This window comes from Helianthus annuus, chromosome 7, assembly GCF_002127325.2.
Source record: "Helianthus annuus cultivar XRQ/B chromosome 7, HanXRQr2.0-SUNRISE, whole genome shotgun sequence".
NCBI classification, from domain to species: domain Eukaryota; kingdom Viridiplantae; phylum Streptophyta; class Magnoliopsida; order Asterales; family Asteraceae; genus Helianthus; species Helianthus annuus.
Window position 1 is genome coordinate 91,345,733 of NC_035439.2, and position 15,992 is coordinate 91,361,724.

General features: G+C 36.0%; 1 protein-coding gene across 1 annotated transcript; it reads right to left on the reverse strand.

Moving 5' to 3' along the window:
- Window positions 1-9,855: 9,855 nt before the first annotated feature.
- Window positions 9,856-15,707, reverse strand: LOC110899456 (la-related protein 1B). Its single transcript, XM_022146352.2, has 6 exons — window positions 14,862-15,707; window positions 14,107-14,698; window positions 13,890-14,025; window positions 13,714-13,804; window positions 11,134-11,205; window positions 9,856-10,517 (listed from the first exon to the last, which is right to left on the reverse strand). The coding sequence occupies exons 1-6, from the start codon at window positions 15,306-15,308 to the stop codon at window positions 10,257-10,259; spliced, it is 1,599 nt and encodes a 532-aa protein (XP_022002044.1). The 5' UTR covers window positions 15,309-15,707; the 3' UTR covers window positions 9,856-10,256.
- Between the last annotated feature and the right edge of the window lie 285 nt (window positions 15,708-15,992).

Below are 15,992 nucleotides of genomic sequence, written 5' to 3' on the forward strand. Positions count from 1 at the left end.
TTTGCTTCTTCTTCAGAACTTGATCCTGAAACAAATTTCGTTTTTGGTTTATAAGTTTTCTCGTTTTTATGATTTTTTGGAGAAATAAAACCCAAACCCTTCTTTTCGAAATTACCGTTATGGTTTGTTTTCTTTTGAAAACCAGAACCGGAACCGTAACCCTTTTCCTTGTTTAACCTTTGTTGAGCTCTTGAAGTGTATTTTTTAGGCTTTTTATTAAGATTTACATCTTTTATTTCATAAATATTAATTTCTGTTAGTTTGAAAACCTTTTTGATTTTTTCAATTTGAACACTTCTTATTGGAAATTCTTCATCAGAATATAATTTGTCTGAATCAGTCAAAGTATATGCCACTTTGATTGGTTCATCATTGAAATTAGATTTTGGTAACAAGAATTCTTTATTGTAAACCCTTTTTACTGACGACTTTGGACTTTCAACTGATGATGATCCCGAACTTTCAGACTCGGATTTTGACTCTGACTCCTCATCTATATCCAACACCTGATTGACCACCTTTTTTATTAAATCAGACTCATGATCAGTGTCAGACGATGTGAACGTGACGTCAATGTTTTCTGGTAACTCATCAGTTATTTCGGATTTTAATTTTATATTGACAGCCTTTTTGACTTGCTCCTCATTCGGCTTTCTGGGAGAATAACCTTCCCAGATCGGAGGCGGACACTTGTTATAACTGACACTCTGTTTCTTACCAGTATCCTTCTCTTCAGTTTTCTTGTCTTGAAAGACTTCAAAACCTGCAACAGTTGGATAAATTCTGTCAATCAAATGATCAGAACTAGAATAACTTTGCAGTAATCGTCTGATTCTTTCATTTTCTATCTTTTCAGTCTCCAACTCTTGTTTCAGCTTTGCACATTCTTCAATATAATAATTGATGGCCTTTTGCTTTGACATCATCACAACATTCATCATTGTTAACGCATCTTCTCTTTCAGAATTTGTCTTTTGTAGACCATTCATTGTTCTGTTCAACACATCGTATGATTCTTTCACGTAATTGACATCGATCTGATCGTAATCCTCTTTCGTCAACATCGTATTTCCGAAATCATCTCTGAAATCATCTCTTCCTGTAATCATTTTAAATTTCTCAGCTCTCCTCAAAACACTAGCCAAACACCATTTAATATCCATGAGCTCCATTTCTTCTGCATCGATCTGATCGTAATCCTCTTTCGTCAACATCGTATTTCCGATCCTTCCTGCAACTAATCCCTCATAAGATTCTAACACTGTAGCAAGTAATGACATGTGACCTTTAGCAACCTCTTCAGAGAAATTTTGACCATTCTGAAGATGCAATGCAATGTTGTAGTGTAAAATATGACCATTATTGCTGTTTGAGCTTTGGAACTGATGACTTGATGTAGAAACTTTCGGATTAACACTCGGATATGAAGAAAATCCACTGCTACTGTTTGGACTTTGATTGACTGATCCAGATGAGTTTTCTGCACTGAAAGCAGTTTGGACCTTTGGACTTGCTTCAACATCCTGAACACTCCCTTTGTAATACATTTTGATGTCCTGTTGACCACTCAGACTGTTCATTCTAGCAATCTTTCGTTGCTCCAGATCTTGTCCTTCAATCTTTTCAATGAATTGGGAAATTGTCAATTTGTCATATTCTCCGGTGTTTTTCAAGATCATCAAGTATGTACCCCATTCTTTCTGAGGTAAAGCATCAGCTAATTTATTGACCCATTCTTCTTGATCTTTGACAATTTCTAACAAAGACATAGATCGCACTAAGTGACAATATCTTTCAATCAGCTTCTTTGAAGATTCTCCTGGTAAACTTGTAAACAAGTCAAATTCTTTCTTTAGCAATGATTTCTTACTCCTGATCGTTTTCTCACTTCCCTTAAATTTAATTCGCAGTGCTTCCCAAATTGAACGTGAAGTGTTGTCATGTTGAAGTAGTATGAAGATGTCTTCTTTCATAGCTTGCTGAAGTAGACTAATCATCATCTTTTCTGCTTTTTACATATCTCGTTCTTTATCATTCAGTTCAGAAATAGCTTTAATAACTCCCAAATCTGTACGAGGCTTAACATACTTTTTCTCAATACATTCCCAAGACCTCAAATGATTTGCTTGAACCCAGTTTTTGAATCTATCTTTCCAACCATAATATTCCTCAATACCCATTAGCTTCGGGGGCTTTTGCAAAGTTCCAGTCTCATTTTCCATGTTCATGCTTTGAGCAATGGTAGTCGGAGTATTCGGGGTAGTAGCAAACGCATTATAGAATTCCTCTTCCATGATTCGGTAACAAGTTTCACAAAATCAAACTTTCAAACGAAATCAACACTTTCAAACGGAACGCACTTTCCAAACGGAATCAGCCTTCACACGAAATGACCCTTTCAAACGAAATAGACCTTTGGTACGAAATGAGTGATTTCTTACGAAATGAGATCACAATTCAAACTAAATAGCAGTACAAACGAAATGAAACCACCTTTGGTACGAAATGGTGATTTCGTACGAAATGGTGATTTCGTACGAAATGACTCACGCGAAATACTGATTTCGTACGAAATGAGCTAAATTTCAAGCGAAATGAACTTGAAATTTGATTTCGTGCGAAACAAACGATCTATTTCGTGCGAAATACTGCTGACGTCATCTTTTTTATCTGATTTTTGTCCAATTGATCAATTTTTAGGTTGAATTTAGATCCAATTCTTTCAAGGCTTTGTTAAAACAGTGTAACGCATATAATGTGTGAAAATTAGCTCATTTTAACCGTCAAAACTTGTTTAATTTTGAAAAGAAGGTGTAGAAGTCAGAAAATCAATGAAATCAAGCCGAATTCGGTAAGAACTCCTCCTCCTGAGCTCTGATACCACTTGGAGGATCGTTTTCACGACCGAAATGAGTGGTTCAGAGGTGTTCTTCTCAATACGAGAGGCGGAAACTAACGTATCGAGTTCGAGACAACTTGATATTCACTCTAATTGTCCTTTTGGTTGATATAACAACGTTTTACAGCAAGTAGACACTTCAGCAGCACTTCGGCTCTGGAATTCGAAAGTTACAAATAACAACATCAAAGCACATATATATAGCCAGGGTATTCCGCACGAAATCATTCAAGCGAAATGACCAAGCATATTTCGTCCAAAATGACATAGTCATTTCGTGCGAAATAGCTTAACTATTTCGTGCGAAATCAACCTTTTAACATGTTTTCTCGAGTTACGTGCCCTGATCTATCTATTCTAAAACAAGACTCGATACAAGACAAAGTCGACAGACATATGCACCAACACAACATATTATAACTATATATTTATTTTATTTTTCTCATAGCGAGTGCACAAAAAGTAATTGTATGACTTCCCATCCGCCGCAGCGCGTGGAGTAACCCCTAGTTTGATATAATGAATTACCTAAAGTATTAAATAGATTAACTATTTTATCAACCGTAAAATATTATTTAGAATTGAAATTTTATCATCTATACCTATATTGCTATTACTATAAAGAGTATAGTACAGTTTTATACGGAAAGAGGGCTTAAGTGATGACCTTTTTGATGAATATGATCACCCAAATGTACACCTTCAAGATGGAGATGAACATGCACAAGATGGTGGTGAAGAAGAAGTAGCTTACCATGGAACTGCAGCGGACCATGAATTCATGAGTCAACTTCGAGATCAAATAGCACAAGAATTAATGCAAAACAATGTACTTTGAGTTTATTTCACTATTTGTGTTTTTAAACTTGATTTTATTATTATATTTTTTTTATGTAATTTGTATGTTAAGTGACTTCTATCTAGTGAAATAAGTTTGACAGTTACATATTTTCAGTTTATGCAGACAATATCAACTTATAAAAACAAACAGTCTTATATTTTCAGCTTGTAGATCTTCAGACCACATCTTCAGTTGCAGACATAAAAACAGATGAAATCAGCTTGCAGACAATTTATATCTGCAAAAACAAATAGCACCTTAGTCACTAGAGCTTACACCCAATCATAGGTTCAACCCTCATTTGAAAAAAAAAATCAACACTCCCGTCCCTGTGGTTGTCGATTGCTCGCAATCAGGACCCTAGGCCAAACGGACTTTAGTTGACCGCCAACTATTTTAACGGTGGGGACTGGGGAGGGCAGAAAGGTAATTTCACAAAAACATAAAACTTCTCCTACCTTTTAATTAGGGGTGTAAACGAGCCGGGCCGAGCTCAGGCTCGGCCCGGCTCGGTTCGAGCCTACTTATTTGAGCTCAAGCTCGGCTCGCGAGTAAAACCTAAAGCTCGAGCTCGGCTCGGCTCGACTCAGCTCGAACTATTTTGAGAACAATCTCACACGAGCTAAAAGCTCGGCTCGATCTCGCTTGAATATCGCTTAAAAGAGCCAAAGCACGGCTCGGCAATGTTATCATCATTATTATTGTATAATATATAAAAATATGTTGTTTAGGATCGTTTAGGCTCGCTTGCCTAAAAGAGCTTTGTATTTCAGGCTCAATCTCGGGCTCGATAACTAAACGAGCTCTATTTCAGGCTCGAGCTCGAGCTTGTTAAAGCTCGGCTCATTTGAGCTTTTAACCGAGTCGATAACAAGTAGCTCCCGAGCCTCTGGGTTTGTTTACACCCCTACTTTTAATCCTCAAACTTCCTTTATAAGTCACATTCCACTCCTTCACCTCCCCAAAACCCTCCCGCTGATCACAGTATTCCAGCGAGACAGAAGTCGGATCATCAACACAATGAGGCAATACGCTGTGATACTTTTCACATTCCACGTCCTCGGTACGACATTGTCTTAATTTTGCATTTGACAACTGATTTCGTGAATCGTGCCTTGTATAAAACCTGAATTTTGGGTTGTTTATCTGTGATTTCCAGTTGGATTCAAGGTGCAGTTCACAAGACAACACATAAGAATCCAATATCGGGTCCTGATGAGGACCGGTAGGGGGTTTTGGGTTGACTTCTGTTTCCAACGTCGCCGGTGAAGGGTTCCGGCTCCTCTGTTGTACATATATGATGCATATGTAATATCGTAACTATAACTGTTGTTGTTGGTTAGTTTGGTCTAGTCATTTTTGGGTTGTAGTAGTTGATGATCAATGATTCTTAGAACAATTTAATTGGGTTGCTTGGGTTGGTCATTTTTTGGGTATGTGAGATTAGTGATCATCAGTAACCCATGTTTTGGATATGTATGAATGTTCTATGACTTATTTATGATATTTTATCAATGATGATGGATTTTATTTAAGTCTGCTTACTGCTGTTTCTATATGAATGATGTTAGTTGAAGGGTATATAGTCAGACAATTGAATGCTTATATGGTATGCTAGTATTTGGAAAGCTTATTTAAGTCTGCTTACTGGTGTTTCTTAAGTTTTGGAAAGCTTTTGTTTAGTATTTGGAAAGTTGTTTGATACAACTATTGGATGCTTTGGTTAGTTGTTTGTGCTTTGGTTGGATGAATATGTTTTTGCCACTTGCTGGTTTTAGTCCTTTGAATGAACTTGTATTGGATGTCCATTTTCATTGTGCATTTAACTGAGTATATGTATTTGAATGAACAAGTATATGATTGTAGATTATGTATTTGAATGAACCTGTATATGACAGTAGATAACCTTTTATTTGAGTGAACATGTATTTTTGAACAAAACCAATGCATTTAACTGTAATTGAGTTTGGATGTTGAAACATGTTTGACTAAGGTGAGGTCTTTTATGTTCAAACATGAGGCAACAAAACAGAGGTCAAATTGAGGACCAAACATGCTTGACTAACATAGACCCTCAACAACAGCTTCCTAGTTCAGTTCCAGAAGTCAAACCCATTTGAAGTTCACAAAGTCAAACCCATTTGAAGTTGAAAATGACAACAATGTTTCAAATCTGGTTAAATTTGTTATTACAGACTATTGTTGTTGTTGTTGTTGTTGTTAATACGTTCATATTGCAGGTTAAGTAAGGTTAATGAGTGCTTAGTTGCTAGATTAGGAATTGTTTTGAATATGGAGGGAATTTATGTAGAAAAACGTTCAGGGACTGAAATTGTAAGTAAAGTTATGGGGGGGGGGGGTATTGTTTACTGAATTTGTAGTCTTTTCACTGAATTACAAATGGTCAGTTGGGGGGGGGGGGGTCCTGATTGCGAGCAATCGACAACCGCAGGGAAGGGAGTGTTGAATTTTTTCAAATGCGGATTGAACCTGTAATTAGGTCTAAACCTCAGAGACTGAAACTATGCTTACTCTTATTATAAACCTATGGGGGACACGTGTCGTATTACTATGCATCCTCATAATTGTTTTCTCACTATTTTTTCTCTAATTTAGTTAATATCCTTAAATTACTTATTATTTTTTATAGATTTAAATATTATTTATATATTTCCTAACCGATAAATAATAAGGCATAATTATAGATAAGTTTTTTTTTACGTATTCTTTATGTTCAAATATTGTTTACATATTTCCTAACTGAATTCATTAGATTACGTTATAAATTTCATAATCTTTTTAACATTCTTCAGGTTATGTTTTTCTTTTATATCCCAACTAAAGAAAATTCATTTCATTCATGATTTTATTATCACAACTAGTATTATTCTCTCGCATTGTGACAGGTTGTAATATTGTGCTAAGTTTTTTTAAAGATTAACTTTTATTAACACAGGGCTGCCAAAAAAATAGCACTAACCAACCAAAACTAATTACAGGAGATAAAGAGGGCTATTACACCACGTCTTTCAAACAATACACTTACGTCAAGATCTATGTTTTATCCAAAGAAAACCCAAAGATCTGATATCCCTATAAATGTCATTGCTTTCCCCTTTACCATTTGAAAAAATCTTCGCATTCCTTGTATTCCAAATAAACCAATACACAATAATTACAAGCCCATTAGTAGCCTCCTTCTCTTTATTCCCCAGCCCACAAACCTTATAAAACTCTATCAAATCCCTAAATGAAAAAGTGTACATCAACACCGGAAAAGCTCATGAAACAAAGTAAATAAAAAGCAAAATCGAACGAAAGTAGATGTAAAAACGTTGAGTCATGCACACCCGTTGTGGTGTGTTAATGTGCAAAAATTAGACCGAAATGTAAAACATAACGTAACTGCAAAATGCAATGAGACCAAAGTTGAAAGTGAAAAAAATGTTAGGGTTAATTGTAAAAGATAAAACCTATTAGGGTTAAAAAAAGATACAACCTATAAAATATGAGGTACAAAGTACAAACCATAATGCATAATTAAGTTGGAAGTTAATCATATGTATAATTTGTATTGTTAAGTTGGAAGTTAATAATATGTATAATTTGTATTGTTAAATGTACATTTAACATAACCACAATTAACAAAAGAATATTTTTATTCATATTGTCTTGGAATACAGTGAATTAATTTTATGAGGCGTTGGAATATAGTTAACTCATTTTATGAGGCGTAAAATGCGTGTGAATAAGCTGAAGCCTCTCATTACCTTGTGCAAAATCGACGATTAATAAAAATTTTTTATTAAAATTCTTATTACAAATGGAGTAAATATATGTTCACGATAAATAGTGTTAATTACATGTGCTTTGGATAAATCTAATAATTGTAATGCTAATGTGATATGTAAGTAAATCAACCATTTTTTTTTATAAATTATATATAGTTTACGGATTACAAACCAATTATTATAATGAAAGGATAAAGATTAAAAAATATGTGAAAATATAAAATTAAAATTAAATCAAATTAATTTTTTATTAAAATACATACAAATAATATAAGATTGAAGGAGACTATGTCATGCGGCATTATTTGAAATCATTTATTATAAGTTAGATCACCACCACCACCTCCACCACCACATGTGGTTATATAATTAGGATGCACACAAATGAAAATACATAAAAGATAACCGGCTTATAGCCTAGAGCTATCATGACATGTGATAAATGTGTTCATATAAATTATCTACCAAACTGCATAAAATACTTTTATTATTGTTGTTGTTGTGTCATATGTTATAATTTAGTGAGCAGAATATTTATTTTCCCTCTTATTTCACTTTCATATTCTATTACTTAATTTTAAAATGTTAATTAAAAAATCAATATATCTTATAAAAGAAATCGTTTTATCACATTTTAATCTTCATTATTAACTACATTATTTTATTCAACTCGTGTAATATACGGGGTTTTAACCAAGTAATCATATAAATTAAATCAAATAAAGCTAGAGCATAAATTGCATCTAAAGATATATGTACATGCTACTGGTTTGTAGCAACAAAATGCTACTGGTTCGTATGTAATTTTTTGCTAGATAAGTTCTTTTAAATTTTCCATAAAAATTAGTAACATGCACAACATATTAGAAAACAAAACTAAAAAAATTGATTGGTTTTTTAATTTATAAGCTATCATTTTGCTTATCATTGTCAAGCCGGAAACAAAAAGGGATTGTTGTTACAGTATTTATTTATTTTAATAAAAAAGTAAATTACAAGTTTTGTCCTTTATCCTTTATGTTTACATCAAATTGAAGGCGCTGTCCTTTTGGCCAAAAGTTTATAGATAGTTCCTTAATCTTCCAAAATCTTGCACGTTTTTGTCCTTTAGGCTAAATCTGGTTAGAAATCTCAAGTAATTCTTGTCATGTGCAATGCATTTGAGGGTACAATGGTCTTTTTCCCTCTCAACTCTTTCTATTCCCCCATTTATAACCCTCACTATTAAGGTTAGTTTTGGGTTGGTTTCCTTGAACCAAAACTCAACCAAATGTTTTCAGTTTACCTTTCAAAAAAAAAAAAATGTTTTCAGTTCACTGCTCTATATGCTGCTGCGGAATCATTTTTGTCCAAACCCAAGTCTAAATCCAATTCAAGATCGAAAAAGAACATCATTTTTGTTGTTTTAGGAGCTTTGGTTGGAACCCTTGTTGTTTTAGGTGGAATCTTGGTTTACAGAAGATGTAGGTTCAAGAGGAAAGAGAGTCGGTTGCATAAAGATTATGTAAAGAATGTGAAAGATCGAGTCTTGCCCAATACTGGTGCAAAATGGTTTCAGATGGAGGATCTTGATGCAACCACAAAAGGGTTTTCACAACAAAATTTAATTGGTCAAGGTGGGTTTGGGGTTGTTACAAAGGAACCCTCTCTGATGGAACTGTTGTTGCTGTGAAAAAGATGACTAGCTTCGACACAGAAGCTGATGATGATTTTGTTAATGAGGCTGAGATTATAAAAAAGATCCGGCTTCAGAATCTTTTGCCGTTGAGAGGGTTTTGTGCGACAAGCGATCCGGTTACGAAACAATCAGAAGATTAAATTTGGCAATAGGAGGTGAATGAAGACTCTGAAGAGGAGGAATCCATTGTCGATTTAAGTCTACAGAATACACCATACCATTGTCAGGGGTTGGTGAGGGTTATAAACGGGGGAAATAGAAAGAGTTGAGAGGGAAAAAAACCATTGTACACTCATGTGCATTACACATGACAAGAATTAACTGAGATTTTTAACCAGGTTTGACCTAAAGGACAAAACATGCAAGATTTTGAAAGGTTAAGGACACCGCCTGTAAGCTTTTGGCCAAAAGAACAACACCTGCAATTTGATATAAACATAAAAGACAAAACTTGTAATTTACTCTAATAAAAAAGGCCCCGTATATGAAGTAAACACGGCTGTTGCACCACTTTTAACTAGTCAATTAAAATAAACAACACAAAAGAGAAACTCTAGGCAGATTCATGCCAATTTAAACATCATATATGCAAAGACTAAGTGTCACCTGCATGCAAGAATGAAGGTAAAAGTGAAGAAGACTTAAGTTGATAAAAGCACACAATCAATATTCATCCATATGATTTGATCACAAGTCCAAATCACCTCAAAAGCAGCCACAGCAGCAGGAAATATGATGTTGGGGAAGTAAATCACAAAATTCTCCCCCGGTATCATCGTCTCAAAACATATACCAAGAACCACAAAGGACAGATAATTCAAAACACTGCTCCAAAAGAAATAAAAAACAAATCCTTAAATCCAACAAACCCATACTTACTCATGTCATAATAATCCTATCCTTTTGGTGTTTCTTCCATTCATTATTAAAGTCTTTCTTCTTTTTTCGCTTTTTTTAAGTTTTTTATTTTTTTTTGGTCTGTCCATGCGCCTCTCAAATCATCATACTCGAGGTCCATTCTTCTCAAAAACGAGTCTGCTATAAGCTTCATGCTGCTGATGCATGGTCAAAACCAGCCTGTTGACCAGTCACACGAACGGTCCCCTCACCCGCAGTGTATTCCTCGGAACTCGGCCTGCTAAACTGGGTATCAACAGTAACCTGATTTGTTGAAGCTGGCAATGTAAGACTCTGAATATGCGACAGCAACTCTTCGTGATTGGCCTGTGGGCTTGATGGATTCAAGTATTGACCAGGTGCAGGCATTATCCATTTCATCCAATCATTTCGTCTCCGTAACTTGTCACCCTACAAGGTAAAGTATGTAAAGAAATTATTATTAGTAGAGTAAAATGCCATTTTCGTTCCTGATGTTTGGTCAGTTTTGCAACTTTTGTTTTGTCCAAAAGTTTGTTTTTCGCATCCGCATCCAAAAGGTTTGAAATCTTTTCCATTTTCATCCAGCCCGTTAACTCCGTCTATTTTCCTCCGTTAAGTTAGGGGTATTTTCGTCTTCTTTGTTAACTTAAAGAGCAATTCGGTCTTTTTCACTTTACGCACAAGCATTTAAAATACCCATGATCGAATCCGTTAGACCGGACTGTCCTTTGAGTTAACAAAAAAAGATGGAAATACCCCTGACTTAGCGGAAAAAAATAGATGGAGTTAACGAGCCGGATGAAAATGGCAAGATATTAAACCTTTTGGATCCAGATGCGGAAAAATAAACCTTTGAACGAAAGTCGCAAAACTGGCCAAACCTCAGGGAGGAAAATGGCATTTTACTCTTATATTATTATTGGAACACATGCGAAGTTGAACATATCACAGAAAATATGATTATGACCATGACTGATCCATAGAAAAACTAGTGCAAGTTGTTAGCAAAAGTTTAATAAAGTGAGATGGTGACAATAATCCGTACCTGCACTTCCACAAGAGTTGAAGTTCGCATAACATCTAATATTAGCTGAACATTATCCGTCAGAGAGGAAACCTATAATACAGCAAAACAACATGTCATCTTTACAAAGAACTCGAAAGATAAAGTAGACGTACAATGTAAAGTTTGAGCACTATATGATGTCCAGTGTCTGTCACACAACATAAGTATAAAAATATAAAAACCGAAAAAAGGTGAGTAGATGGTACAGCCAGCACACTTGCAATGATAATAATTGGCTAGAGATCAATAAGGCAACAGAAGGATGCTATCTAAAATATAGTGTACTTGCAATGTGATCCCATAACTTGAACATTTAAACACTTGTGTGCATAAAAGATCAAAATGTTATCAAATCAAGTATACATGTACGTCTGCTATGTAGTTAATATCCCAATATATCAACCGATATATCAGTGAATATATCGGTTATCGGTCCGATCCCTTGCGAGATAGCGGTACAAAATATTGGTCAGCGATATTGTCCGATATTTGACCAATATAGGACCGATATTTGATCGATAAATCACCGATTTTCAACATTCTTCTTATTTCTACCGTTCATTTTTCTTCTTACTGGTGCTATTAGTGTTTTAAATCTTAATTGTTAGTTGTTATTACTGTTAAATGTTACTGTTTTAAGTCTTAGTCAGTTCTTACTTGTTACAACTGTTAGTGTTAAATTGCTATATATAAAAATTTAGCATGATATTAAAATTACCGATCCCACCGCGATAACCGATATCTCAAATATCGGTCCTTGACCTATATCCGATATTTTACCGCATTAACTACTTAGTATATATGTGTATAACTTGTTCGATAAATTAAAGGAGCATGGTATCACCAAAATATCACAATCATAGTGAAATTTTTTTCACTTGAGATGGTCACCCCTTACACTGTAATGAACTATTTACACAGAAAAGAAACAATACAATAACCTGTAAAAGATGATGTAAGTAGAACAGATTAGCTGCAAGTGCCTCTTTGTAGAAAAAAGTGTTCACTTTAAACAGGAAAAATAATAAAATAAAGGGCTACATGTCAAGTATACAAATAGACTGTAGAAGAACAGTGATCAAGTTGCATGGGTAGATTAAAAAAAAAGAGGCAGTTTTTACATTTAAAGGCATGTGATACGTTCATAGTCCGGTTTACTTATAGAAGAAAATCAGTAGGTTCTAGAAATTCATTAGGAGCCATTAGCTCAAAGCATAGTTATCAAATGCGCTAGGCGCACTCTAGGCGCATAGGCCCCGCCTGTCGCCTAGGCGAGAAGCGCAAAAAAAGCGCGGGCCTGAGGAAAAAAAAGCGCAAGCAAAAAAAACATAAAAAAATAATATTATGTATTGAAAAAAAAACACTCTTCAAATTCCAAAAGTATTCGAATACCATAATCCTTATAATAAAACCAAAATCATCATGAATCCTCATAATGTCGAAAAATATACTGCAAATCCTCATAAGGTCGAAAAATAATTGTAGTATTGTATGTTTTGCCAGCCAAAAAAATGAACGTTTGTTTACAACATAGGCTGTATATAACAATATATTTTTACAGAAGATATGATATCTCTCAACTTTTTTAAAATTCAAATTTGATTGAGATATAATTTCCAAAAAAATAGATAATCTGTAACTATAATCTAGTATATATAAGATAAGATTTCAAAAAAAAAAAAAAGTCACGTGGCTTTTTTTACCTAGGAGGGAGAAGCGCAGGTAGGTCGACTCGCCCAAAAATATCGCCTAGGCGGGAAGAGCGAGCGCTTTTGATAACTATGGCTCAAAGACATCTAAATCGCCGAATACGGTTCTGAACTTGGTTTTAAAAAGCGCCTGAGCACTGAGGTGCAGGCACTGGGGCTTTTTCGCTCAGTGCCTAGAGTAAATACAAGAAGCGCTCAAAAGGCGCAGGTTTTAGGGTTTTTTGGGGGGCTTTTTGGCCTGAGGCGTTTTTATGCAGAAAAATGTTGGTACTTTGGGTTTTTTGGCTTGTACATGTAGGTAAAATGGTATAAAACCTTACTTACAGCTATATTTTGGGTAAAGAAAGCTAAATCATATAGGATATATGTATATAAAATTATATAATCACGTTGCGCCTCGGGTACGAAAACCCCACCACTTTTGCGCTTTGCACCTCGATTTTAGACCTCGTCGCTTTTGTGAGCCCATCGCTTTTTAAAACCAAGGTTCTGAAATAATGTTACATGAAGCATTCAGATGTACCAGTTAACATAAACAATTTTACAATTTAGTGTCTATGAATTAATTGACATGTTGATGATGTTTTTTGAGAAAAGTTGATGAAGTCACATCTACGGAAGACCGATAGGTTCAAATGGCAACTAAAATAAAAGTAAAATAAAGTAAGATTTTACTCAAATTCTGCTCAAACACCAAGCTTATGATGTTCGGCTGTTTGAGAACTTGAGTCACAAATGTCTGAATGTCTGGTTTAATAATAATAATAATGCAACCACAAGGACATTAAAATAGAAGAAAGCACCAGTCATTTAAGTGAACAGATCAATAAAATTATTCGTCAATACTCACCTTTTTGAAGCCAGCTATTAAGCTAGCAGAAACCCAGCCCTGTTCGTCCATGTTTCGCCTCAAGTATGTATCTCTAACCAAGTTCTCATTACTGCAATGAAACACTAGCCGTCAAATCCTCAGCTAGGTTCTAGTAATATAAAAAACCAACATTTGTTTTCCATTTGATAACGTACCTGAAATAGTAATCAATTTGGCTCACTATGTTAGCAATCAACACGGGATCAGAATAATACATTGGGGATAACGGTGCACCAAAAGGCATGGGTGGTGGAAGTGGATTAGGATAATAAAATACAGGAGGTGCCACATCTGCAAAACGATTTAAACACCATGCAAAAAACATTGTTAATAGCACAAATATTTAATGACACCATGATCAGAAAACCTCACCAGGGTACATCATGTTGTTGCCGAAAGGCTGAATTGGCACAGCCATTGGTGGAGGAATAAACGGGGCAGTAGTATGTACAGAGGGTCGTATATAACCCCTAGAGAAACCCCTTTGAGATTGCAAGTGTGTATCTCTGTTGTTAAAGCTTCTACTGTGTTGATTCCATTCCTGATTCCCACGATCATGATCGCGTTTCCCTCCGTAGTTGTGATGATACGAACCATCTCCACGTGGATGTTGCCCACCGCCTCCCCTTCTATACGAGCCCCTTTGATGATGGTGATCATTACCACCGTGAGATTGCGATACAAACCCTCCTTTTTGTGGCTCCCTATGCGCATGGTCTCTCGGAGATGCCAGCTCAGCAGCATTTCCCGCCTTCCCAGATGTACTATGCGGCGGTTCCACTACCGAATCCTGACTCGTTGGCTGCTGAGAAACCACCCCATTAGCTGAAACATTTGCACCAGAATTGCCCCCGCCTCGCTTCATTGGCCTCTGCCTGGAAGGCGCCACATGGTTCGTAGCTGAAGCAGAATTCATATTAACAGCACTTGCCTGTTTATGTGACGGTGAAGAGCTTCCTGTAACCTACAATGTAACAAACATATACACACAAAACAAGTGTATACAGTCATCATATCAAAAACAAAGGTTCACTTATCAGATAACAAACTATCCTAAACTTATATACATTTGCAAATATATTATAATTCAAATTGAACAATGAATTATACAATATTCCTACTACTACCTGTAATGCAGGCGACAAGGAACCATCGGAAAGCGTCTTTAATGACTCCGTAGACGACGATTTAAGATTCGGTTTAGTCGACTCACCGAGCGCAGGCCAAGCGGCGCCCATAACCGGACTAAAACCATCCACAACTCCATTCGAAGAAGGCCTATTCCACACAGGCTTCTTAGCACCACCACCACCACTGTTATCAGAACCATCACCCTGACCTTCGGTACCGGAATCATCAGGAGAACCACCGCTATGAACCGGCGACCACGACGGAGACGCCGGAGCAGGAACGGCCACCGCCGGAGCAGAATCAACCGCCGTCACCACCACCGGAGAAGCGTTACTAACATGCTCCGACTCAACGGCGCCACCTCGAACCACCTGATTCCACCGCGACGTAACCCTAGGGCTGTTTAACGCATCGTCACCAGATTGAACGTTTGTAGCAGCCATAGGGTTTTATTCGAACAAAAACACACCTCAAATTCAACCTATTTCACAGACGATTGTTAATCAAACACAATTAGCACAAAATCGGAACAAAATTAGGGCAAAATAGGGGTAAATTAGGGTTGTATATGGATAAGTTGATCGTGTATATGAAATCGAAACAACAAAAGAGGATCAAAATTGGGGGAAAAATAAGAAATCAAAGAAGGTAGTGAAGGGAGAATGCTAAGTTAGGGTTTGATGTTCCAAAGATTTATGATCCGGTGGATCACTGGAGGATCCGATCACACACAAACAGCACGGAGGCCGAATGATAATTATTAATATTAATAATAATAATATTAATAAGCGCAGGGAAAACACGCACAATTGGTAACGGAGTGTGTCTCTCTATCTATGTATGATATATTTCTTGGAAGGTGTAAGGTATGTGAAATGTCGGTTTTACCCTTTTTAATATGTTTTCTTTTTATATTTAGACCTTGGGATGTTGGATATTGATGGTGGAATGTTTAGACTTTAGGGTATCCGGTGTGGCTCGGCAAACATCGTCACCGACCCTTTGCCGATTCGGTGTCTTTGTTCAGGCGGCAAAGTCATGCCGATGCGGGGACTTATGTCAAACGGCATTATAGCCGTTGGGGATTAATAAAAATAAAAAAATAAAAAATCCTTTTTAACCTTTAT